We start from the raw sequence: 26299 nt of genomic DNA on the forward strand, positions 1-26299 counted from the left end.
GCAACGGGGTGAGCTCCCATTGCTCTGTCCCAGCTCCTGCCAACCTAGCAGTTCGAAATAGGTACCGCTTCAGTGGAGGGAAGGCAAATGGTGTTTCCGTGCGCTCTGGTTTCCATCACAGTGTTCCGTTACGGCAGAAACAGTTTAGTCATGCTGGTCACCTGACCCGGAAAGCTGTCTGTAGACAAACGCTGGCACCCTTGGCCTGAAAGTGAGATGAGCGCCGCAACCCCATAGTCGCCTTTAACTTAACCGTCCAGGGGTCCTTTACCTTTACCTTTTACCTTAATCAAACCCTACTTAATTCTTCACTTTTACTAAATCCAATAATTATGGGGAGGAGCTGGTACAAACTCATAACACATTTAGGGGGATTTGCCCCCCCCCCGTACTCATAACAATATCCTGCTAGTTATTTGTGTAGATGAGTCGTCTGAATGCTTGGGTATCTGGGTTTTCTGTGAAACTCTGAAATTTTAGCAATTCAGATATTTTCCTGTAGCCCAAGGCAATAATGGATGTGGTAAGCAAATATTGCTTTAAAGAGGATGCCTCCTGATTTACATATTTTAAAAGTACTGAGATCAAAAGTAATGAGAATTTAATCCATATGGCATATAAAAGATAAATAGGAATATTAATACTGTATCAAATACTAATTAAAGGAAATGCACGTTCCATTAAAAAAAAAGTCTTGCACAGATAATACAAATAAGTTGATTAAAATCTTAACATCTGGGGTTTTTTTTACAAAAATGCATTCTACTTGTTGAGAGTTTCACAAAATTAACAAATTTCATCCAAAACAGAAGTTTGGATCTCAAACAGTGCCCAAACCACAGTACGTTATAAAGTGTCGATAATATAAGTTAAATAGATGTAAAACAATTAAGTCAGTTGCTGTACCCTTGCTAGGATACTTATTTTCCTCCCTCCTCCTCCCTCCCCCCCCCCACTTTAGGTTGATTCTCCCACCCCACCCACCACCCATTTCAAGCTGCCTCTTAACCTCTTCCCATTCAACTGTCATTTAACGCCTTTTTGTGAATTGTGGCATGCACATTGCATATCGCAGTTAACATAGTTCTGATCTGTGCATGCAGGTGAAGGAGGTGCCAGAAAAATGAGGCAGTAAAGTGGACTGTGCCATTGAGGGTGCAACACACACAAGCTTACAGGCTGTATGTTTTCTATTTTAGAATTCTTATTTATTCTTTTTTAAATCTTTTTAAAATACAATTCAACATGTCATATCAAGATAAGTGGTTCTGTAGACCAACTTGGGACGTGGGTGGCGCTGTGGGTTAAACCACAGAGCCTAGGACTTACTGTTTGGAAGGTTGGCAGTTCGAATCCCTGCAACGGGGTGAGCTCCCGTTGCTCGGTCCCTGCTCCTGCCAACCTAGCAGTTCAAAAGCACAAAGTACAAGTAGATAAATAGGTACTGCTCTGGCAGGAAGGTAAACGGTGTTTCCGTGCGCTGCTCTGGTTCGCCAGAAGCGGCTTAGTCATGCTGGCCACATGACCCGGAAGCTGTACGCTGGCTCCCTCAGCCAATAAAGTGAGATGAGCACCGCAACCCTAGAGTCGGTCACGACTGGACCTAATGGTCAGGGTCCCTTTACCTTTACCTAGACCAACTTATCATATAAACAAAACATATTATGAGAAGAATGGCACATGCCCAAAATAAGACGTGGATTCCAGGATAATTCCTTGTTTCGCCCAACTGGGCTTCTTCTAAGTCTTTCGTCTGAAACCTACATACAAAGAACACTAGAATTCTTAAAAGCATCTTCACGTGGAACATTACAAGATTGATATAAGAATTGCACATCATGCATATTGCTAGCACAAGAACGGAATAGGTTGTATTTCCTGGTCAATCTGCTGGACTCTAATTTCTCATAATATGTTTTATTTATATGATAAGTTGGTCTATGGAACCACATATTTTGATATGACACGTTGAATTGTATTTTTAATTTTTTTAAAAAAAGAATTAAATAAGAATTTAAAAATAGAATTCATATAATTACATACAGCCTGTCACATTGTGTGTGTTGTTCAGTTTTGCATTCACATGACAAAGGGTTTGGTAGTGCTTTGACCATTGAGGGTGAAAGCAGATGCTCAGCCCTTGGTGCCAGATCTCTCAGGAGAAGAGACAGTGACTCATTTTCAAGCATAGATGCTTGTGTCCTGGCAGATTCAAGCAACTCTGCCAGAAACAGCTTTTGGGAGTTAAGGGCAGTCCTAGTGCCAGGCGTGCCTCCCCTCCCTTCAGTGACTTCACAGACAAGAATTAACAAGCAGTTTATAATTTATAGGGTGTTTTTTTATTTATTTAATCTGGTTGCAAGCAAAGATCCACAACTCTCGACAAGGAGAGTAGTTGGCTACTCTAAATCCTCCCCCTTCTGTCCCCAGCAACATCCTGGGCGCCAACAAAAAGTTCCTCCTCCTCTCTGCATTCTTTGTTCTCTAATACGGATAGACCGCCTAGTTCGTGGGGAGCGTGATGTCTCTGCTGGCTGTTCCCTCCCGTTTGTTTCTCTTTCTATTATCTCATAGCTAGGTAACTCCTGCCGAAGCTGCTTGGTGTCTGTGTCTCTCCCTGTTTCTGAAACCGCTGGAGACAAGGGGGAAACGAATCTTTCCCCTACAGCTCCTCTTCAGAGAAGAGCTGATCTGCCTGAGAATGCCTTCCCCAATCCTCTGATTCAGACCGTTCCCTGACACCTAGGTTTCACTCTTTCTCTAAGAAGCACGAGCTAAAATGAAGGAGGAACATGCATGCGAGAGAACGAAAGTCCAAACACAAATGTTAGGGTTTGCCATATGTCCTCTTTTTCCAGGATACATCCTCTTTTTCATGGGTGGAGTCATCATAGCAACCTATATTTAAAAGTAAAGGTAAAGGGGCCGCTGACCGTTAAGTCCAGTCGTGGCCGACTCTGGGGGTGCGGCGCTCATCTCGCTTTATTGGCCGAGGGAGCCGGTTTACAGCTTCCGGGTCATGTGGCCAGCATGATTAAGCCACTTCTGGCAAACCAGAGCAGCGCACGGAAATGCCATTTACCTTCCTGCCAGAGTGGTACCTATTTATCTACTTGCACTTTGATGTGCTTTCGAACTGCTAGGTTGGCAGGATCAGGGACCGAGCAACGGGAGCTCACCCCGTCACGGGGATTCAAACCGCTGACCTTCTGAATGGCAAGCCCTAGGCTCTGTGGTTTAGACAACAGCGCCACCCGCGTCCCTATTTAAAAGTAGAAGTCGGCAAATGTGTCCTCTTTTTTTCCTCTTCAAAATATGGCAACCCTACAAATGTAAAAGGACCTGAAGTTCCCAGTCCTCCAAGAGGTCTTCTCCTACCCTCCCCAGAAGTAGGTCTCATCTTCTAGAGAGTGCACCCATGTCCTGTTCCCTGTTATCCCTGGGGTATAAAAGCCTGGTCTAGGAGTTAGGGCAGCCCCAACTGCTGGAGGAGCAATTAGAATATCCCTGCCTACATGCTCCAGGAATGTCCTCTAGGAAACAAATTTCTGTTCTCATATTCTTCCAGAGGGCATTCCTAATCCTGAAATTTCCTCAGGAAGACTTATAACAATAGAAATCAATGGTAAGGAAAATTCTCTTGGGGTTTTTCCCTTCCTTTTGGTCGGTTACAGACAGGGTGATATTTAATATTGCTATGTTCATTTATCCCTTTTCTTTTTGTATGAAACTCTTTTGCATATATATATATATATATATTCTCCAGCTGGAAAAAATTAAAACAGAGACACTTCATCAAATCTTTGCTGCAGTCCTGAAGCAATTCTGAAATGTTGACTGAAGCAATCTAACTGCCCTGGAGCACTTTTACAACATCAAACATTTTAATGAAAATGTTTTCCTCAAACCCTAGAGCATTTCCAAATATTAAATGTAGAAAAGGGATGATTTTCTCTCCAGCCCCAAAGCTATTCTAAAATATCCAGTGCTAAGTTGAGGGATGGAAGTGTGTGTGTGTGTGTGTGTGTATTATTGATATAGACATACACTCGTATGTGTATTAGTGTACCTAAGCAATATGATTATAAACTACAGTAGAACTGTAGTAAACATGGGTCATTCAGTGTCCATCTGAACACTGCTTGACGAGTGAAGATGTTACACAGTGAAGACTGTCTGACAGAATTTGGAATGTTTTGTCTCAAGAAAAACAAATGTTTCAATGTTAGGTACTGAAAGTCTGCCAGGAATTCAACTGGAAATACTTTTCTCCATCCTGACAGTCAGTGGAGAAAATTTGGCTATTGTGATGACAGATCTCCTTGCACTGGCAAGTGGCAAGTTGTCTGAGAGGAGCAGTTTCACAACATCTCCTCCCCACCCCACCCCATGCTTGCTATATATTCAGAAATGCACAACCACCAACAGAAGTACTGTTCTTGGGGGACAGGAGGCGGGCAGGTGTGGAGGATTCCCTGGTCCTGAATGGGGTAACTGTGCCCCTGAAGGACCAGGTGCGCAGCCTGGGAGTCATTTTGGACTCGCAGCTGTCCATGGAGGCACAGGTCAAATCTGTGTCCAGGGCAGCTGTTTACCAGCTCCATCTGGTACGCAGGCTGAGACCCTATCTGCCTGCGGACTGCCTCGCCAGAGTGGTGCATGCTCTGGTTATCTCCCGCTTGGGCTACTGCAATGCACTCTACGTGGGGCTACCTTTGAAGGTGACCCAGAAACTACAACTAATCCAGAACGCGGCAGCTAGACTGGTGATTGGGAGCAGCCGCCGAAACCACATAACACCGGTCTTAAAAGATCTACATTGGCTCCCAGTACGTTTCTGAGCACAATTCAAAGTATTGGTGCTGACCTTTAAAGCCCTAAACGGCCTCGGCCCAGTATACCTGAAGGAGCATCTCCACTCCCATCGTTCTGCCCGTACACTGAGGTCCAGCGCCGAGGGCTTTCTGGCGGTTCCCTCATTGCGAGAAGCAAAGCTACAGGGAACCAGGCAGAGGGCCTTCTTGGTAGTGGCGCCCGCTCTGTGAAACGCCCTCCCATCAGATGTCAAAGCGATAAACAACTACCTGACATTCAGAAGACATCTTAAGACAGCCCTGTTCAGGGAAGTTTTTAATGTGTGATTTTAGTGTATTTTTGGTTTCTATGGAAGCCGCCCAGAGTGGCTGGGGAAACCCAGCCAGATGGGCGGGGTACAAATAATAAATAATTATTATTATTATTATTATTATTATTATTATTATTATTAGAGAAGGCCAGGCCTTTTCTCCCATCACATTTCTGCTTACATCAGCAAAACAGCAGTCTCTCTGCCTTCCTTCGGTATTCCAGCAAGAAACTTGACATAAAACAGAACAAAAAATGGAGAGAAGCATTATTTACCATGCTTTGTGCATCCCCTTTTCTTGCGTGGTTGGAAACACCATACCTAGCACAACGGGTCAAAACACAGAATATGGAAATCCAACAGGAGTGAATGTAATCATGGCAGTTTGACCCCGACCACACACCCAAGACCTATAGTAGCCATATTTGCTGTCTGGCCACTCTCTGGTTACTGGATTTTAGGGATTGCATGGGTCTCCATTAAGGTCTTGGCTTGGGACCTAGGAAGTGTGAGCAGAAGTAGGCTTGTACCACGGGATTACCCCACCCCCTGGTAAAAGGTAAAAAGGCAAAGGACCCCTGGATGGTTAAGTCCAGTCAATGGCAACTATGGGGTTGTGGCACTCATCTCGCTTTTAGGCCGAGGGAGCCAGCATTTGTCCACAGACAGCTTTCCGGGTCATGTGGCCAACATGACTAAACCACTTCTGGCGCAAGAGGACACCATGATGGAAGCTAGAGCGCACAGAAATGCTGTTTACCTTCCCACCACAGTGGTACCTATTGATCTACTTGCACTGGCGTGCTTTCAAACTGCTAGGTTGGCAGGAGCTGGGACAGAGCAACGGGAGCTCACCACGCCGCAAGGATTCGAACTGCCAACCTTCTGATCAGCAAGCCCAAGAGGCTCAGTGGTTTAGACCACAGTGCCACCCGCGTCCTAGTCCCACCCCCTGCAACCCCTGGCCTCTCATGCAGGTACCTCTGTCTGGTTGGGGTTATTTCTCCCTCTCTCAGAAGAGGATGGACAAGAAAGTGACTTTCTGGGACCTTCCTCCCACAGTTCACAGGAGCCAAGCCATTGTATATTGAATTGTATTAGGACAGTTACCTTCCAGAAACGTCTATGCTACATTATATATACGTAATATATTGAAGGTATTGTGCAACATTCTCTATTCTCCTTGTAGAGGAGTCTAGTACAAGTGGCTAGGGCCAGCCTCAACACACAGCAACATGAAGCAGAGGCTTTGGCCAGCAGATTCTGCAGAGAACATCCTTTCCCAGCATCTTATGTCAATTTCTTTGTGCCATTTAAAATGCAGAATTTTTATGCTTTGGTGTCTAATAGCAGCACTAAAGAGAAGCTTTGCACTTCAGTATGCTTGGTCTGTTTGCTTGCTTGCTTGCTTGCTTGCTTGAAGGTGCTGTATAAAAGAGTAGTGATAAACAAAAAATGCAATTTAAAATAATAATAAATAATATAAAGTATATGGGACGTGGGTGGCGCTGTGGGTAAAACCACAGAGCCTAGGACTTGCTGATCAGAAGGTCGGTGGTTCGAACCCCCACGACGGGGTGAGCTCCTGTAAAAAAAGTATAGGAACAAATAAAAATGATATCCCTTCCCTGACTATAGCAGAAAAAGAGAATTAAAAAAAGGCAGGGGACGCGGATGGCGCCGTGGGTTAAACCACAGAGCCTAGGGCTTGCCACATGACCCGGAAGCTGTACGCCGTTTCCCTCGGCCAATAAAGCAAGATGAGCGCCGCAACCCTAGAGTCGGTCACGACTGGACCTAATGGTCAGGGGTCCCTTTACCTTACTAATATAAAGTATGCAACAAATACTTCAAATTGAAAACAACAAAACTAAAAGATGTAAGCATAGTTGTATCTCAGCATTTTCACTGACCAGGAAATGGGAGGATAAATGTTTCCCATTTTATTCTCACAAGAACCCTGCGAGGTATGTTTAGGCTGAGATATAGACTCAGTGAGTTTTGTGACTTCTTTGCACACTGGCTCTGCTAGGTTTCTTTGAGTCTTAACCCTAAGTTGCTCATCTGTTCATTGCTTCCATATTTTTGAAGAAAAAACAAATGAAGGAAGGAAGGAAGGAAGAAAAAGAAAGAAAGAAAGAAAGAAAGAAAGAAAGAAAGAAAGAAAGAAAGAAAGAAAGAAAGAAAGAGAAAGAAAAGAAAGCTGAGGACTTGCAAGTGGCCATGGGCAGTTGAAATGTAAACAATAAAGTTGTGACTCCAGCCTTCTTAACTTAGGACACAGCATTCTGGCCTGAAAAGAGAGTCATTTTCTTCACTGGAAAGTGTCACCACTGAAAGAATCTGAACAATAGTACTTAGTCACTGAGACCTTTCCAAAGTTAGGTATACAAGCGGTAGTTACTTAACTACGGCTTCCTTGATGAATTGCATCATCTTCATCTTCTCAACTGCTGGCTCTCAGTTTCCAGAGTTGCTGCCTTTTAAACAAACAAAAAACAAACAAACCATTATTATCCTTTCTTTAAGAAGCTTTCTTTCCCAGGTCATTTTTCAGCCTGCCATTTCTGGCTTCATCTACCTGTGATTTATACTTTTAAAGAGTACCCCTTGAGATTGTGGAACAGTTTTTAAAAATAAAGCTGTGTGCCTCCCCTGCTTCCAGGGCAGCCAGAACAGATTTCAATAACGGGTTCTCCTTCTACATGGCTGGCCACATAGAATCAGCATGAGAAAACCAAGCTCTGAGGAACTGGTTTCTCAATTAGAAACAAAATCCTCAAGCATTCTTAAATCTTCAAGTCAGCGCATACATGGGCTACGTTGTTGTTTTTTATGTGCTGTGTGCATTTGGCAATTATTTAACAGTGTGAGCCAGTGGATTTAATGATCTCCCTGTGATTTATGCATAACTTTTATTAATTACGCCAGTGGGAATGAATGGTGGCGAGAAATCAAGCCAGATGTCTATTCCGTATTATTCTCAACAAATAAACTCTTGAATGCTATGAAATGCTTTTGCGTTTTTTTAACAAGAAACTTTACACGGGATATTTAACCCTTCGTCCCTTCCAAGCCATGTACAGTGGTACCTCGGGTTAAGTACTTAATTCGTTCCGGAGGTCCGTTCTTAACCTGAAACTGTTCTTAACCTGAGGTACCACTTTAGCTAATGGGGCCTCCCGCTGCCACTGCGCTGCTGCCGCGCGATTTCTGTTCTCATCCTGAAGCAAAGCTCTTAACCCAAGGTACTGTTTCTGGGTTAGCGGAGTCTGTAACCTGAAGTGTATGTAACCTGAAGCGTATGTAACCCGAGGTACCACTGTATACGATGAAATAGTTTTATCCCCTGTGCATCCTGCTTGTTAACCAGATATGTAGAGGACATTGGCGGAGGAAGCCGCTTGGGGCGGGCCACACTGCGGGGCCTCCAGAGTCTGCCTGCCTCCTTCCACTCATCCACCCTACAGCTGGGGGGGGGGGGAGGGAGGCAGCAGGCAGACCGTTTGGGCAGTGCGGTGCCTGCACACACCCAAGCCACTGCGTCTCTCCCAGGAGAGACGTGTGGCTCGGGTGCACTGCAGGCCCTGCGGTTAGTGCCGCCCAGAATTTTGCCACCCCCCTCAATGTTGACACCCAGGCAGACCACACCCACTGCACCCCCGTTCCTCCGCCCCTGGCAGAGGATGCTGGGGTAGGCCATCATGTTCCACTGAGGGCATTTGCAACTGGTCATTGGAAAATGAGTCTGTCTGGTGTAGTGGTTAAGAGCGGTGGACTCGTAATCTGGTGAACCGGGTTCGCGTCTCTGCTCCTCCACATGCAGCTGCTGGGTGACCTTGGGCCAGTCACACTTCTCTGAAGTCTCTCAGCCTCACCCACCTCACAGAGTGTTTGTTGTAGGGGAGGAAGGGAAAGGAGAATGTTAGCCGCTTTGAGACTCCTTCGGGTAGTGATAAAGCGGGATATCAAATCCAAACTCCTCCTCTTCTTTTATGAAGGCAGCCCTGTTTAAGGAAGTTTTTAATGACTGAGGTTTTAATGTGTTTTTTATCTTTGTTGGAAGCCACCCAGAGTGGCTGGGGAAATTCAGCCAGATGGGCGGGGTATAAATAATAAAAATTATTATTATTATTATTATTATTATTATTATTATTATTATTATGTGAATTAACTTTTTGTACCTTTAACTGGACCATAACAGTGCATCTTCTGGGTCTTTGTAAGTCTTTGTACAAAGTACAAAGCAGACTTACAAAGCTAGGGTTGCCATATTTCTTGAATATTTTTTTTAAATAATTTTTTTAATTGATTTTCCAACATAAATTAAAACACATTACAACTGACAATACATAGACAAACAAACATATAAACACGTATAATTTCATAACCTCTTTTTCTTAAGCCTTATTTCAACGACTTCCCCATACCTCCCTTTTCTGCATCCCTATTTTAAATTTTTTCAGCAACCCCTAATTTCAATTACTTATAATTCACTTTCTTTAATCCTTTTTCTCTTACCCAATCATTTATCACTGCAATTCTATTTTACATTACCCATGACATTTTAGCACTCATTAATTTTACAACAGTTCTTAAGATAAACTTTAAATTTCTTCCAATCTTCTTCCACCGTCTCTTTCCCTTGGTCGCGGATTCTGCCAGTCATCTCAGCCAGCCCCATATAGTCTATCACCTTCGTCTGCCACTCTTCCAGCGTGGGTAGTTCTTGTGTCTTCCAATACTTTGCTAAAAGAACTCTTGCTGCTGTTGTAGCATACATAAAAAACGTCCTATCTTTCCTTGACACCAATTGGCCTACCATGCATATTTCTTGAATTTTTTAAGCATTTATTTTATTTTAAAAATTGCCTTACTTGCCATACATCTGGGTTTCCCCAGACATTTTGCCGATTCAGCAAGAATCTGCCCGGACGCCATTTTTGGAGCCCAGTTCCCAGATGTGTCCAGGAAAACCCAGATGCATGGTAGCCCTAACAAAGGCCATAACCTTTCTGTTTAGTTTTTCCACTGCTTGGAAGAAGGTTGTCCTTTTAAAGAGATAGGATTGACTTGTTTTCTGCTGCTGCTGTTCTCCTTTCTGTCCTCCATTTGTCACCATCCAACCAAGGATCTCAGTTGGTCTCTTCTGCCTCTCTACAATGTAGAATGTACATCTTTCCATTTAAAAGCAGATCAAGCAGCCACAGGCTTGGTAGCATCTACGATTACACTAAGATGTCATATATCATGTTCAATAAGAACTGAGTCCGATTTGACATGGGATTGGATATCCAAGTACACATATTTTATGTCCATTTAGGCATCGTAATAAGGTAAACTCTCTGATTCCAACCCTACCAAAATAAAGCATTTTAAATTTCATTGATTTTATATTTTTAAATAAATTCTATTAGAGGTTATAGAGAACAATACAAGACTTAATATCAAATATCTTTTTTACCCAACATTAGTCTAATAAGACAAAAACATAGTGAGGAAGAAAGAGGAAGAAAAGAAAAAAGAGAGAGAGAAGAAGAGATAGAAAAAAGTTTAAAGAGAAAACAGAAAATAAACAATACTTTAGTCACTCTAATACAATACTCAACTAAACCACTTTCTATAATCAAACATTATCATCAATCCCCGGTTCCAAATGTCATTATTTCATTTCCTTTTTCACATAAAAACTCTATGAGAGGTTTCCAATCTTTAGCAAATGTTCACAACTTTTCTCTGATTAAATTAATTTGCACTGATTTCAATGAGAGGGTTAAGCATGAACTTAAGTTGTCTCCTTCTGAAATCAGTGAAACTCTTCTATGTCTGCTTATAACTGAGTCCAACTAAGCTCAATGGGACTTATTCTCCAGAAAGTGGGATTGCCATCTTAAGTGCTCATCTTTGGCTTGATTATTTCTTTTCTTATCTGCAGAGTTTCAAAATCCCAGTGGTCTCACAAATGAGTTTATGTGTTCCCAGCTCAGATTCTGATAATTTCTCAGACTTCACATGCCAATATCTTGATGTGATAGTTGACAGTACCAAACCACACGCCAATAGGTTCATCTACCACGATGTCACTGGCCAAGCTCAAACTAATAATTAAATCAAGCAACTATTGTCATCTTTTATTTATGGCTTTTTCTGACAGATATGGTTAGACAACAGAGTGCTGCTGCTGCCAGCATTATGTTCTCAGCCTTTGGTTACTGTCAGATACTGCTGAGAACTAAATTATGCCAAGTTTGTTGGGTGGTTATTAATGCAATATGGCATACTGTACTAGCAAAGTGTAAGTATAGCATTTATATGTTATGAATAGCTCTCAAACTGTTCCACTGTTGGCAAAGCCTTTTCTGCATTTCAAGGACTAATATAGTTTGGAATTTAGAAGGGATGGTTAGGAAGGATGTTGTCAAGAACATAAGTCAAGGGTGGGATAGCTTTCACAAATGGAAATGATGAAATAACTCTCCACTCCTATCCCCAGTAAAGGGTATCTGGGGGTATATTTCAATGCATACATCCAAAGAAACATGAAGCAAACTTAAATCCAATTGAAACCAATTACCATATAAGGGTTTATTATTCATATCTAGAGAGCCTACAAGGGACTCAGGTGGCACTGTGGGTTAAACCACAGAGTCTAGGACTTGCCTATCAGAAGGTCGGCGGTTCGAATCCCCGTGACGGGGTGAGCTCCCATTGTTCGGTCCCAGCTCCTGCCAACCTAGCAGTTCGAAAGCACATCAAAGTGCAAGTAGATAAATAGGTACCCCTCCGGCGGGAAGGTAAACAGTGTTTCCGTGCGCTGCTCTGGTTCGCCAGAAGCAGCTTAGTCATGCTGGCCACATGACCCGGAAGCTGTACGCTGGCTCCCTCGGCCAATAAAGCGAGACGAGCGCAGCAACCCCAGAGTCGGCCACGACTGGACCTAATGGTCAGGGGTCCCTTTACCTTTACCTTTAGAGAGCCTACTGTACATAAAATGAAGGGAAAAGCACAGGCCCTATCTTCATAGCCTGCAATCTAAACAAGGCAAGGCACTCAGTGAATGGGCCTGGTAGGAAGGGGTTACAGTGTGATATCAGAGACTGAAAGTTTAATGCTGTGTTTAGACAGGTAAAGCCAGGCCTTCAAGAAATACCTTCTCCCTCTTGCTTCTGCAAGATTCATGCAATGACAACAGTGGCATTTCCTAAGATCAACTTCTTATTTCAAATAATAGCAAGCAGAATCTCTTTAACAGAAATATGTGACAATTCCACCACCGCAGTCAAGCATATGTGCCAGCTCCTAGGAGCCGAGGCAGTTTCAGTGCCCCCCACCCTTTTCAGGGGGCCATTTTGAAATGAATTAAACGCTTGACATTTGATTCCAGCAAGTCAACAAGTGTGTGCATTTTTATTCCCTAGATTTAGGGAAGGGTGCCTTTTAGGGAATAAAGATTTATCCATTTGTACTTTGCCTTTTCTGAAACTGTTGTGTTGGGTCGGCATCTAGTATGTACATCACCCATGAGTTGTGTGACATGTTTGTCATTTTTTAATTTAAAAGGCACTTTTGTGACCAGTGTTAGCCAGTGTGATTTATAAGGGTGTTCCCTGCACATGCTCAGTAGGTGCCCATTGTAAGAGCAGGTTGAGTGGAGTGGGGAGGGATGGAATGAAACATTGGGGGACAGGCAGATGACAGATTGTTGCTGTGTAAGACCCAGAAAATGCCAAGGAAAGAGGGGAGATGATAGAAACGACATACTCCCAAACTAGGCTTCTCAGCCATGAGCGTTTTACAGTTCAGGTGGGCCAAGAAGTTTAAAGTTGGCTATGAAAGGAGACAAGCTGCAAAAATCACAGGAGATGTGTAAACATTGTTTGAGGGACATGGAGGCGATAAGAAAAATATCCCTGGACTTCTGACAGACAACTTTTGAAGGCACAGGGGAAAGGGAGATTTAGGGAGCTCGGTGTGCGTGCTTCACCTGCTGAATTCCCTCTTTAAAGCTGGGTGGGGGAAAGTTTTCTGACCGACAGACCAGATCCTTATCTCCCCAGCCAAATTTGGCCAAATTTGACAGGTAGGCAAAGAAAGGGAAAAGTTGGGAACTTTATTTCTAATGTTTTTCTGTTGTTCTTTTCTTAAAATGAACCGGTTGTTACAGGTAAAGAAGGAGAATGGCCAGTAAAAGTTGTCACTCCGTTAGAGAAAGTATAGGAGCCTCATAATTGTAACTTGCATGATAGGGTCAGTTACATAGACACCATGTGTCTTATTCCAGTGAATAGACCAATCTCAGGCTTGGGCCTACCACTCTGCCACTGACAGCCAAGCTAGTAGACTAGAACTCACACCATGAGCTGTATCAAATCCTCAACTGGTAGATTTTGCATATTGTGCCTCCAGATTGTCACTGTATTGAGGGAGGGGTTGAAATTTAGGTTTGTGCAATTAAGGTGGATTAAACCATTCTTTCACCCCAGCACAATAAATCCACTTTTCATTTTTGGACTTTTTGCCATTATAAATGTGGTGAAGTACCCTGAAAAGTATGGGATGAACAAATGATTAATGGGAAGCTATATGATTACCCCACAAGCATATCAGGAGGAATTGCTCGTTGTTGTATAATTGCCCTGTAAGCAAATCAGAACAAATGCTCAGTACAGACTGAGCAGAACAGCCACGAAAGCTTTGTGCAAAGAAATTGGGGCAAATGATGAATAAATAGATCATATGGAGATGTGCGTGTATAGGAGAGAATTGTAAACATGGAGGCCAACAACAAAGCATCTTGTGGCACCTTGGCTCCTCATAAACATGTATGAAACAGCCTATAGAAAGAAAGGACCTTGAAAAATGTGTGATCTTTGTAATTTAAAGCATGTGATTCCACACAGAACTGGTGTCCAAAGTGAAACCATAAGTCATGAAACCACGCGGAGGGAGATGCATGGCTTCTGTTATGAGCGCCTTCAGAGAGCATGTGTGCGAGTGTGTATTCAAATGGTTCTGTTTAGAGGTTGTAAACAAAAGGCAGCTCTCCCCGTTGTAGTAGAGTGTGTGCTACAGATTCTGGGATACAAGCGACATCAAAGCAACTGCGCTAATGAATTTCCTTAGCATTCATTGGCTCCATAAATGTGCTCCATCTGAGTAAACAAAGCTGCTGTTGTTGGGAATTTGAAGCGGCTGAAAAGTTGGAATGTTTAAAAGAGAAGTTAAAAGGAAGACATTTCCCCTTGACTGCTTCAGAGTTCTCAGATAGGCACATGGGTGTCTGTGGGGAGGGGCAAAGGGGGCACTTAACCACCCCCAGTCCTAAATGTATGCATTAATGTACATACACACACACATTCAGATTGTCAACAGGATGTTTACAGTGATCTCTGAAACCGTTCCAAATGAGCGCGGCTACCAGATTCTGACTCTCTGCACTTTTTTGTTGAAGTCTTCCTGGTCCAGCAGGCAGCTCAGATGAATGACGCAGCTTCTGATTGCATGATGCTGCTTCTGCAAATGTTGTAATACAGTGGTACCTCGGGTTAAGTACTTAATTCGTTCCGGAGGTTCCTTTCTTAACCTGAAGCACCACTTTAGCTAATGGGGCCTCCTGCTGCCGCCACGCCACCGGAGCACGATTTCTATTCTCATCCTGAAGCAAAGTTCTTAACCTGAAGCACTTTTTCTGGGCTAGCGGAGTTTGTAACCTGAAGCGTATGTAACCCGAGATACCACTGTATTTGGAAACCCTAGAAACATAATGATTATATAAGGAGTTGTGGTGCTTTGTTACGATCAGCTGAAAGGTTTAGGGGTGCTGCTGGGCCCAGCTCTGCTTTTCGAGGGGCAGGTAGAGAGAAACTCCTTTCCTTGGGAAACAGAAACTTAGTACTACTGTTTTGATTGGTTCAAGGAGGTGGGAAGGCACAAGGGTTTTCTATACAGTCGTACCTCAGAAGTCAAACAGAATCCGTTCCGGAAGTCCATTCAACTTCCAAAATGTTCGGAAACCAAGGCATGGCTTCTGATTGGCTGCAGGAAGCTCCTGCAGCCAATTGGAAGCTCCAGAAGCCACGTCGGACGTTCAGGTTCCAAAGAACGTTCACAAACTGGAACACTCACTTCCGGATTTACGGCGTTCCGAAGCCAAAATGTCCGAATACCAAGGCATTCGGGATCCAATGTATGATTGTACAAGGTTGCTAGAGAGGGAACGCAAAGAAGCAGAGCTATTTCACTTTCTTTAAGCTATGGATTTTGACAACTGCTTCAGAAAAACAGAAGACAGCTTAGCTAGTGAGCCCTAGACACGTCCTGAAGATACTGCTTCATATATATCCTTTTATGGATAGCTCAGTTGGTTAGAGCATGGTGCTGATTATGCCAAGCTTGCAAGTCTGATATTCCTGCATTGCAGGGGGTTGGACTAGATGGTCCTCAGGGTCCCTTCCAACTCTACAATTCTGTTATTCTAAGGCATTGTGCAGGTAGAACCCAAAATGTCTGCCTCAAGAGACAGTAAATCTCCAAGGGCAAGGCATGAGAACATCCCAACAGAAAACACAGAGGCAGCTACCAGTGCAGTCCAGCATCTGATAGAGGATTTGCTCTCAATATATAGCTCCCCAACTGGAACAACAGGAAACATTGGGCACAGGTCACTATATATTAAGAGCAAATCCTCTATCAGATGTGAGCTGTTTACACAATGCTGGACCCCTACAGAAAGTTACAGCTTCAGGTATGATAGTACAGCTCCAAGAGCATTTTGCCATGCATGGCTTTCTAAATATCTTCCTTAATTAGCACACTCTGCTGCTTTGAAACACCCAAGTTGTGAAACATGAAACTCATGTTGTGGTTTTGAACTATATCTCAAGAAGTTCGTGGGACAAGGATAAGACGGGGGTTCAAACATGGTAGGAAAAGAAGGAGCACAAATCAGGGCAATCTATCCTCAAGCAACCTTTGTCCATGGCTTATTCCTCATCTTGGGAAAGAGCACAAACAACCCTGGCAAAGTGAATTACAGTGGTACCTTGGTTCTTCAACTTAATCCGTTCCGGGAGTCCATTCAACTCCTGAAACCATTCAAAAACCAAGGCGTGGCTTCCAATCGGCTGCAGGAGCTTCCTGCATTCAGTCGGAAGCCGCAGAAGCCGTGTTGGATGTTCGGCTTCCGAAAAACATTTGCAAACCGGAACACTCACTTCCTGGTTTGTGGCTTTCGGGAGCCGATTTGTTCAGGAGCCAAGCCGTTCGAGTACCAAGGTACCACTGTACTTCTCACTCATTCTGGGATAAGTCAGTGACAGCAGAGATGTTACATCATGTACCTCAAGATAGCAGCATCTACCTTGTAGGTTCATGAGAAACCCATGGAATTATCGCACTTACAGGGCCTTAGTTTGACTTTGTAAAGACTTTGCAAAGACCTTGATGCTCAAGGAAGCTGCTTCTGTTTCTGTGCCCATAAAAGTGAGATCCTGCTATCAGGATTTTCCTAGAAACTTATATGGTGCTGAAGAAATATTTCCCCCCTTTGGAATCAACATCCTAGACCAACTTCCATTCATTCTTGTAGTATCAAGACAGAAGAAGTACATTTCCCCCCATTTCCCTGAGACTTCAAGGGGGTGGGGGGATGAAATCTTGAAAGAAGAGATGCAATCCAAAGGGAAACTGGAAATTCTCAAAAGCATCAAAATACATACAAATACATATAAATTATCAAAGGAGAACAAAGACATGTTTTATTTTTTTCTTCTACAAAATCTTCTCCCTAGGCTATAACAATGCATTACTCAGGCACAATCAATATATCTGAGCTTGAGAACCAAAGTACTTTGAAATAAATTAGACTAGTAGGAGAAGAAACAAAGAACAAATTAACATGATTTTAAACACTGCTTAAATTTTTATGAACTTGGACCTTGAAATGTTATGATGAGCTCCCAGGAGCCTGTGCTAATATTTGCCAATAATTAAGAGTTGCACTTTCATGTTCCCTCTGATGTGAAAGGTTGGAAATCAGTGTGTTTGCTATCTTTATGGTCATACTGATATATCTTTAAAATAATTGTTTATTTTCTTAATTATTCATGAAATTCTTTAAACGGCTCTATTAAATTTTATTTGTTGGCTTGTTCCTCCACCTCTTGCTGTTAATATCCTAATGCTTGAATATTCCTACTCCTCGCCCAGCTTTACATTACTTTAGATTATGTAGAAGGAATGGCAAATATAAATAAACCCTGAAACATGCAGCTCTGTGGCTTTGCAAGTACCATCCCCTGAAGTATCCTGGGGAACAAACAAACTCCAACAATTTTACCTGCTTAAGGCAGGCAGCACAGCCTTAAATAATAGGCCTTTCATGAAAGTGACAAAGGGATTTCTCAAGCATTCTGTGAATATACGCCAATGAGGTATACAGTGGTACCTCAGGTTACATTCGCTTCAGGTTATAGACTCCGCTAACCCAGAAATAGTGCTTCAGGTTAAGAACTTTGCTTCAGGATGAGAACAGAAATTGTGCTCCGGCGGCGCGGCAGCAGTGGGAGGCCCCATTAGCTAAAGTGGTGCTTCAGGTTAAGAACAGTTTCAGGTTAAGAACAGACCTCCGGAATGAATTAAATACTTAACCTGAGGTACCACTGTATTTGGGACTGAATATACAGTATCAGGACTGTTGCTGTTTTAATCATACTCTTGGGCTGCAATCCTGTAGCCACTTTCCCAGGTGCAAAACCCCTTGAACTCAATGGGACTTCCTTCTGATCAGGCATATATAGGGTTGTGCAGTTAGTCTGTCAAAAAGCCCTATCAAAAGAGGTCAACTTACTTCAAAAACCCGAGAGGAAAGCAGCTCTAACTCGCGACCTGACACCACCAGCCCAGCAATTTGGAAACTGCAGCAACATTGTCAGTTTCAAGATGCCCTCTTTCAAAGGGGGCAGGGAAGGGCTCCCATGAGCTCAGTGCAGTAATTTCAAACATTCCCCGTTGGCTATCTTTGCAGGCTTTTAGCTGTTGGGAGGAGCAGAATTTCTCTAGACAGCAGGGAAATGTAAAATAAGACTCCTGCCCAATTATTAGAATAATCCCGTTACTTAAGGGTATGATTTATTTTTTAAAGACATTGTTATCAGGGCCTCACTTTCATCTGAACTTAATATTTCTAAAACAAGTACAGTGGTACCTCAGGTTAAGTACTTAATTCGTTCCAGAGGTCTGTTCTTAACCTGAAACTGTTCTTAACCTGAAGCACCACTTTAGCTAATGGGGGCCTTCTGCTGTTGCTGCGCCGCCGGAGCACGATTTCTGTTCTCATCCTGAAGCAAAGTTCTTAACCTGAAGCACTATTTCTGGGTTAGTGGAGTGTGTAACCTGAAGCGTATGTAACCTGAAGTGTATGTAACCCGAGGTACCACTGTAAAGATGCAAAAGATGTCGTGTAAAGAGAGAGGATTTTTGTTCTTCCCGCCACCACTGTTGTCAACTGAAGGGCTGTGGTGATTTCTCTCTCTCTTAAACAGAAAGCCTTGGTGTTCTGACTTGCGCCGCCAGCCTAAAATTTTAAATGACGTTGCCCGGCAGGCAAATGTTCACACCCTCTTCTCTCTTAAGAGTGTATCTGAGCCACCACTGTCTCAGGTCCATGCAATCCTCTTTGCTCAAGAATGCCTTCAGCACCAATGTCTTCTTGCTGAGTTGCACCATCACAGCACCAGAAGAACTGTTTGCTAAGTTCCTACAATCATATACAGTGGTAACTCGGGTTACAGACACTTCAGGTTACAGACTCCGCTAACCCGGAAATAGTACCTCGGGTTAAGAACTTTGCTTCAGGATGAGAACAGAAATCGTGCGGCGGCAGCGTGAGGCCCCATTAGCTAAAGTGGTGCTTCAGGTTAAGAACAGTTTCAGGTTAAGAACAGACCTCCGGAACGAATTAAGTACTTAACCCGAGGTACCGCTGTATACCAGGCACATCCAACTCCCAAGAAACTGCGATCTACTCACAGTATAAAAAGACTGGCTGTGATCTACCCATTGTCATTGCCAAGAGATGTTGAGATTTTTTTAGGGGAGGGTTGGCCAAAGTTGTTAAGCTATTTTTTATTTTTATTATTATTATTATTATTATTATTATTATTATTATTGAGACTACAAAGTTTTTGAGCTATTTTGGGGGGATCTACTAAGAACACTAAGGCGGTCAATAAACCGCAATCCACCTGGGACACCCCTGCGATCAACCAGTAGATCGCGATTGACCTGTTGGACATGCCTGAGATCCACCCCTCTCCATTTTCCACATGGTTAGAACAGGGATAGCTCTACTCTTCATCATCAGAGACACTGGTGAGCAATGAAGAAGCACAGACCCCCATTAAAATGCCACCAGAATCAGTAATCCTTGTACAGCAATGGTATCGAAACTCCCGTATTTTTCGCTCCATAAGACGCACCTAGTTTTTAGAGGAGGAAAACAAGAAAAAAAATATTTTGAATGAAACAGTGGATATATGATTTTTGTGGTTCATGCTGCGGCCACAGACATGTGAGTTTGGGGGAGCCCAACGCAAAAATCCATGTGGATCTGTGCTTTGTAACCACGTTTTTGCGCCATTGCGGCACCACGAAACAGTGGATGCGTGGTTTTTTTGGTGCAGGCTGTAGCCGTGGACATGCTATGTGATCTGATGGTGAATTTGGGGTGACCCAATACAAAAATCTTGAGGATCCATGTGGATCGGTGCTTTGTAACCACGTTTTTGTGCCATTGCAGCCCCAGGCAACAGTGGGTGCGTGATTTTCTCGATCTATCAAAAAACAGCAAATTCAGACAGAAGTTTTAATATAGCTTCATAGGATCTGTGCAGGTCTGGAGATAGCTAACTAAGGGTTCACATCATGGGGGAGTAGGGAATAGGAATGGGTCTGCTTGTCTGTGCTCAGTATAAACTGCTTAGCTAGCTAGGTATCTTTAGAATGAACACTCGACAATAGTTTCTCAATCACAGGCTTTCATGGCCAGCCATTGGTGTAGAGCCATTCCAGTTTATACCACAATATATGAACAATTGCTAATTTAATGTGCAAGATCCAGGTGTCTCCTCTCGAGAAAGCGTTTCTGTTCTGAGGATATGGCAGTCTTTAAGGGGCCGCAAAATTCTGCATTGTTTTATGTGTTCCTGCATTTCCTGGCCTTCGGAAGCCACTGTTTTTCCTTCCCCCTTTATTTTCGGATTTCATGCTCTTTATTCAGCTCATAGTGGTGAGGAGGAATGGAAGTTCCCCCAGAATGTCTGCCTTGTATACATTATTTACACAATGGGCCCCACGTGATTGGCTAAATCCAGGATTCTCCTGTAGGCCAATCACGGTGCCGATTCCCTTCCACCTGGAGCTGGATTATTTTAATAAAAGTTTTTATTAATTTTCAATACAATATACATATAATACCATATCAAAGGTTTATCACAAATTATATATTATGGAGTTCCTTCAGCTTATCTGCCAATCATCCGTAATTAAATTTTAGTTACGCATTTCCTAAATTTAATACTGCCTTTTTATATGCCTTCCTAATCTTATTTTCTTTTTTACAATACTCCTCAACCTTTCACAGAGCTTCTTGAAATCCCACAAACGTTGTTTGTTCATCACACATATTTTTCAGATATTCTACAAATTTTCCCCAGTCCTCGATGAACTTGTGGTCTCGTTGATATCTAATCTTCCCAGTTAATTTGCCCCCCTTTATTTTCCGGGTAACAGTGTTCCAGATGAAGTGGGCTCTGGTCCACAAAAGTTTATGCCATAATAAATCTGTTGCCACAAGACCCTTGTGGGATAACCAGCCTCATATAACCAACACGCTTAAGTCTAATTGATGCATGAATGGTTATTACCATAGAGTAAGCTGTCCTGCTAGGATTAGCTCACCTAGGGAGGGACTAGGCAATCAAGACTATGTTCCCCTCCAGTCTACCAGAGAAGCTTAATGTTCCTATATCACTAATTTACAAATTTTCACCACTGTAACTAAGCCAAGTTCTACAGCCTGTGCAACTATTTCTGAATGCTGTATGGAAAAGCACAGGAACGTGACCTTTGGAGAGTTTGTAAGTAAAGCATTTTTAACTTTCTAAATGTGTAGTCTTTTTCTATGTTAGGGAAAGAGGGAAGTTTTGGAAGTCACAATGGCATATTTCAAAGGTCTAACAGTCTGTATTTCCATGGTTTACTTTGCTGCATATTTTGTGATTTTAAATCTCTGCTGGGGTTATCTCACCAAAGAGGACTTGCGCCAAACCTGGGTCTTGGCACCCAGGAAGTCTCCTTTCTATATACCTGTTTTTTCCTTGCCACCAACAACCCTTACCTGTTTCTTCTGAGTTCATACCCATGACTTTTGTCTCACTCCAGACCTGAAGTTTATCTGAGAGAGGAAGAGGGAGAGAGAGGGAGAGACTGTGTGTGTGTCAGGAGTCAGTAAGAGACCAAATGGGAGTAAGCCCACAGGAGATGGCCATCAGTGGATAGCTGACATAGCTGGGGTTGTAGGAGCTAGGTCAGCTCAATCTGCAAGGCTACCCAGGCACTCGGGGATTTGGTGTTGGATGGAGAGACATGCTAGCTATAGAGCACCTGAGGCATTAAAGGTAAAGGGACCCTGACCATTAGGTACAGTCGTAGCCAACTCTGGGGTTGCGGCGCTCATCTCGCTTTACTGGCTGAGGGAGCCGGCGTACAGCTTCCGGGTCATGTGGCCAGCATGACTAAGCCACTTTTGGTGAACCGTTTACCTTCCCGCCAGTACCTATTTATCTACTTGCACTTTGACGTCCTTTCAAACTGCTAGGTTGGCAGGAGCAGGGACCGAGCAATGGAAGCTCACCCCGTCACGGGGATTTGAACCGCTGACCTTCTGATCAGCAAGTCCTAGGCTCTATGGTTTAACCCACAGCGCCACCTTAACCCGCAGTGCCACCCCTGGGGCATTACACTTGCGCTAATAATTTTTCTCAGTTTGTGTAGTCTTAACTAAACATTAGCCAATAGGTGAATGAGTTGCTTGACCTGTCCGTAACCTTAATTTTATGAGTGGATAAAAACGTATGAAAATGATTTGCAAAATCTGTCTAATGACACAGCAGAGAGCACATGTTAATATGGTTTCCTCCAGATATGGTTGTCTGTGATAAACGCTACCAGATTTCCCCCCACACCCACCCATCGTATTTTAGGCTACTTACACAAGGAAGACAAATGGGCTCAGCGAAAGGGCATTTCCTTTGGAGGATGCAAGCTACAGACCACCCAAGAGCCATGCAGCAGCGATGGTATCAAGCTGAAAAGCTAGCACAGGGCTTTGCTAAGTCTGAGAATGCAGATAGCTGCGATAGGCGCATTGAATCCATTGTGAAGAGGCATGAGAGAACTTTTTAACATAAATATAAATTTAAAAATAGCCTAGGATGCTAGAGGAGAGTTGTGTGTCCAGCTGGGGGTGAGAAATGGACTGTGTACAATGACAGAGCAATGAAATCAATAGATTAGCTTAGCATTTCAAGAGGTCTTTTGACATCCCCTCTTGCCTTAAGAACCTTATAGGCTGACAGTGGCAGTTGCTTCTATAATCGTGGTAAAGGTAAAGGTAAAGGGACCCCTGACTATTAGGTCCAGTCGTTGCTGACTCTGGGGTTGCGGTGCTCATCTCGCGTTATTGGCCGAGGGAGCCGGTGTACAGCTTCCAGGTCATGTGGCCAGCATGACTAAGCCGCTTCTGGCGAACCAAGAAATGCCATTTACCTTCCCGCTGGAGTGGTACCTATTTATCTACTTGCACTTTGACGTGCTTTCGAACTGCTAGGTTGGCAAGAGCAGGGACCGAACAACAAGAGCTCACCCCGTCACGGGGATTTGAACCGCCAACCTTCTGATCAGCAAGTCCTAAGCTCTGTGGTTTAACTCACAGCGCCACCAACTTCCCTTCTAATTGTGGTATGTCGCCACAAATGACACTTAACAACAGGGTGTGGGTGTTTCTGTGTGGGTGTGGCTTGTCTGTCTGTACGTTCAGACACTTCTTGAGATATCATCACTGGACTTGACATAAAGGGCCCAAGATTTGGGACATAATATTGATTTTGAAAAATGAGAAAAATTGTGGACAAAAACAATTAAATTTACAGCATGTATGTCAATCAAGGAAAATTTAATGAAGATGATGTATAGATGGTATTTGACACCAGCCAAACTTGCTAAAATGTATAGAAATCAAGATAAAGAATGCTGGCAATGTAAGGAGAAAGAGGGGGATTTCTTGCACATGTGGTGGACGTGTAATAAGGTGAAAGCCTATTGGGATATGATATATAATGAATTGAAAAAGGTTTTTAAATATACAGTGGTACCTCGGGTTACATATGCTTCAGGTTACACACTCCGCTAACCCAGAAATAGTGCTTCAGGTTAAGAACTTTGCTTCAGGATAAGAACAGAAATCGTGCTCTGGCAGCAGGAGGCCCCATTAGCTAAAGTGGTGCTTCAGGTTAAGAACAGTTTCAGGTTAAGTACAGACCTCCGGAACGAATTAAGTACTTAACCCAAAGTACCACTGTACCTTTAACAAAAAAAACCAGAGGTGTTTTTGTTAGGTATAATTGGAGATGAAATTCCTAAAAAAGATGTTAAATTTGTTTATGTATGCTACAACGGCAGCAAGCATACTTTTGGCCCAGAAATGGAAGCAGCAGAAACTTCCAACATTGGAAGAATGGCATACTAAATGATGAAATATGCAGAATTGGCAAAGCTGACAGGGAAGATCCGAAATCAGCACGATAAATTGTTTGAAAAGGACTGGAGTAAATTTATACAATATATGAAAGAATATTGTAAACATTTGAAAACATTTGTAGGTTTGAGTTAATATTGAGAGCTGGTTTACATTTAATGAGGTAAATTTTATTAAGAAAAAAAGAAGGTAAATAAGTGGCTAAAGAAATGCTAAGATGTAAGTGAATATTTATGAAAGCCAGAGAGTGGGATGGGGGGAAGTTGAAGCTCAGTTTGAGCAATGCGTTTGATGATGAGATTATGTAATGGAATGTGATTATGATAAAATGTAAACTTAATAAAATTATTATTTAAAAAAAAAAGAACTTCGCATAAGGGTTCCTGCGGTGAAAGAGCCCGTTTTCATGTATGACGGTGAAGCAAAATGTTCCAAACTGCACCAATTTGGATGCCTCTTGAGATATCATCACCCAGTTTGGTGTGACGGTTCTAAGACTGTGCCAAGGATCTGCAAAGGGCAGCCCAGGGGCTGTTTGCAAGAGGACTTTCAAAATGCCCTGCCTGTGCCTGATAGTCAAACTGAGCAGAATTGAAACCTCCACTCATAAGCTGGTGAGCGCTGGATGCAAGCCTGGTAGCTGCAGGGGTCTGTTTCACCCGTGTTTTACCTAAATGAGACCTGCTAGGAAAGCAGACGCCTGCAGGATTAAAAAGGGAGTGACCAAGACTGCATAAGCCCAAAGGCAGAAAGATTCCTTGACTGGGGCGGGGGATCAGAGAAGAACCAGCTACCACCCCCAAGTTTGGCCTGTGCTAGAATTTGGTCAGTCTCTTACAATCAGTTATGGCTCCAGTGGCAATAGTCACATTTCAACATTGGGGTTATGGCCCCGACGGCAGCAGTTTCTTAGAAGTTATGGGCAGAGCCAGGTACTTTCAGCTAGTATCTTATAATTGGGGAGGTGGAGAATGCAACAGCTGCTACTGCTACAGTGGTACCTCTGGTTATGAACTTAATTCATTCCGGAGGTCCGTTCTTAACCTGAAACCATTCTTAACCTGAGGTACCACTTTAGCTAATGGGGCCTCCTGCTGCTGCCATGCCACCGGCGCACAATTTCTGTTATCATCCTGAGGTAAAGTTCTTAACCCGAGGTACTACTTCCGGGTTAGCGGAGTCTGTAACCTGAGGTGTTTGTAACCCGAGGTACCACTGTACTAGCAGTTATATCTTAGCTTGTCGCCATAACACTGAAAGATATGATTATTATATAGATAGTTTGTGTTTACTCCATGATTACTACATCCCCCTGTTCAATTCAGCATCGAACCCCAGGTGGTATTGGGGGCAGCTTGCCCAGGAGTTCATTTACACCCTTAACATATAGTTGAACCAAGGTGGTGAATCTTGCCTTCAGACCACACCCTGGGATTAGAAAACAATTCAAAGTTTTTGCTCAGTTTTATTCCAAACTCAACACTGTATCCCAGTTTCTACATGCCTACATAGAACAGCACAGGTTGCGGGGGAATCAACCCTGGAATTAGGAAGCCAGAGCTCTTTTGATTGTAAAATATGCTGAGACATTTGCAGCACCTGGCGTGGCGGAGATCTAAATTGTGTTGTCGTCCTGTAGGTTCCCCAAGCTGCCTCGAACAGAAGCTCAAAACGCCCCGTCGAAGGTGTCAGCAGCCTAAAGTGCTGAATAGCCCCGAGGACAATGTGTATTATAACCAGTTAAATGTGAGTTCAAAGTGGCAATAAAGCAGTTTTACTGGCTTTGTCTCCAGTTAATAATTTTGTTATTGATACCTGTTCCAACCCCTCCAGTTCCCCCACCCCGCCCCCACCCCCTTGCCCCCACCCCACCCTGACGTTCTTCAGCTCTCGTCTTGAACATGTGCTTATGCTCTTTATCTGTTGCTTTCATGTCAGGATGTCTGCCTTCACGGTGAATAATTGATGTGGTTTATCAAAGACGAGCAAGATGCATGCTTCATCAGGCTCGCTTGAGCCCTTTGATCAAAAAAATTATGCTGTGACTTCTGATATTATCAGCATCTGCTTGCATTCAACACAAAATCACTTTGAATTAAAAATTAACGACTTGCTGCCTTGCTTTGACTGTGTGTTCTTGGCCCTCTCCACAGGGAGCTCTAGAATATCAAGGGAGCAAGAGGAAGCCAAGAAAACTTGGGTAAATAGCTATCTTCTTAGTTCTAAGCAACTGTAAACAGAAGAAGGTCCTTTGTGATATTACAGAAAACGCACAAACTTTCTGGAGAGAATTCTAAAAATAAACAGCCAGACTCAATATAGCAACCTTGGCTATTCTGCTACAGAAGCAAACAGAAAAC

General features: G+C 43.2%; 1 protein-coding gene across 1 annotated transcript in view; it reads left to right on the forward strand.

Annotated features, from left to right (window-relative positions):
- The window catches only part of MYO3B (myosin IIIB), a 299815-nt gene that overhangs the window by 249529 nt on the left and 23987 nt on the right, over positions 1-26299 (forward strand). Inside the window, exons 34-35 of the mRNA XM_083626396.1 lie at positions 25579-25685; positions 26093-26139. Coding sequence (XP_083482522.1) covers positions 25579-25685; positions 26093-26139 — 154 coding nt within the window. The remainder of the gene's footprint in view (positions 1-25578; positions 25686-26092; positions 26140-26299) is intronic.

Source organism: Podarcis filfolensis, assembly GCF_964270895.1.
Source record: "Podarcis filfolensis genome assembly, chromosome: 1".
NCBI classification, from domain to species: Eukaryota; Metazoa; Chordata; class Lepidosauria; order Squamata; family Lacertidae; genus Podarcis; species Podarcis filfolensis.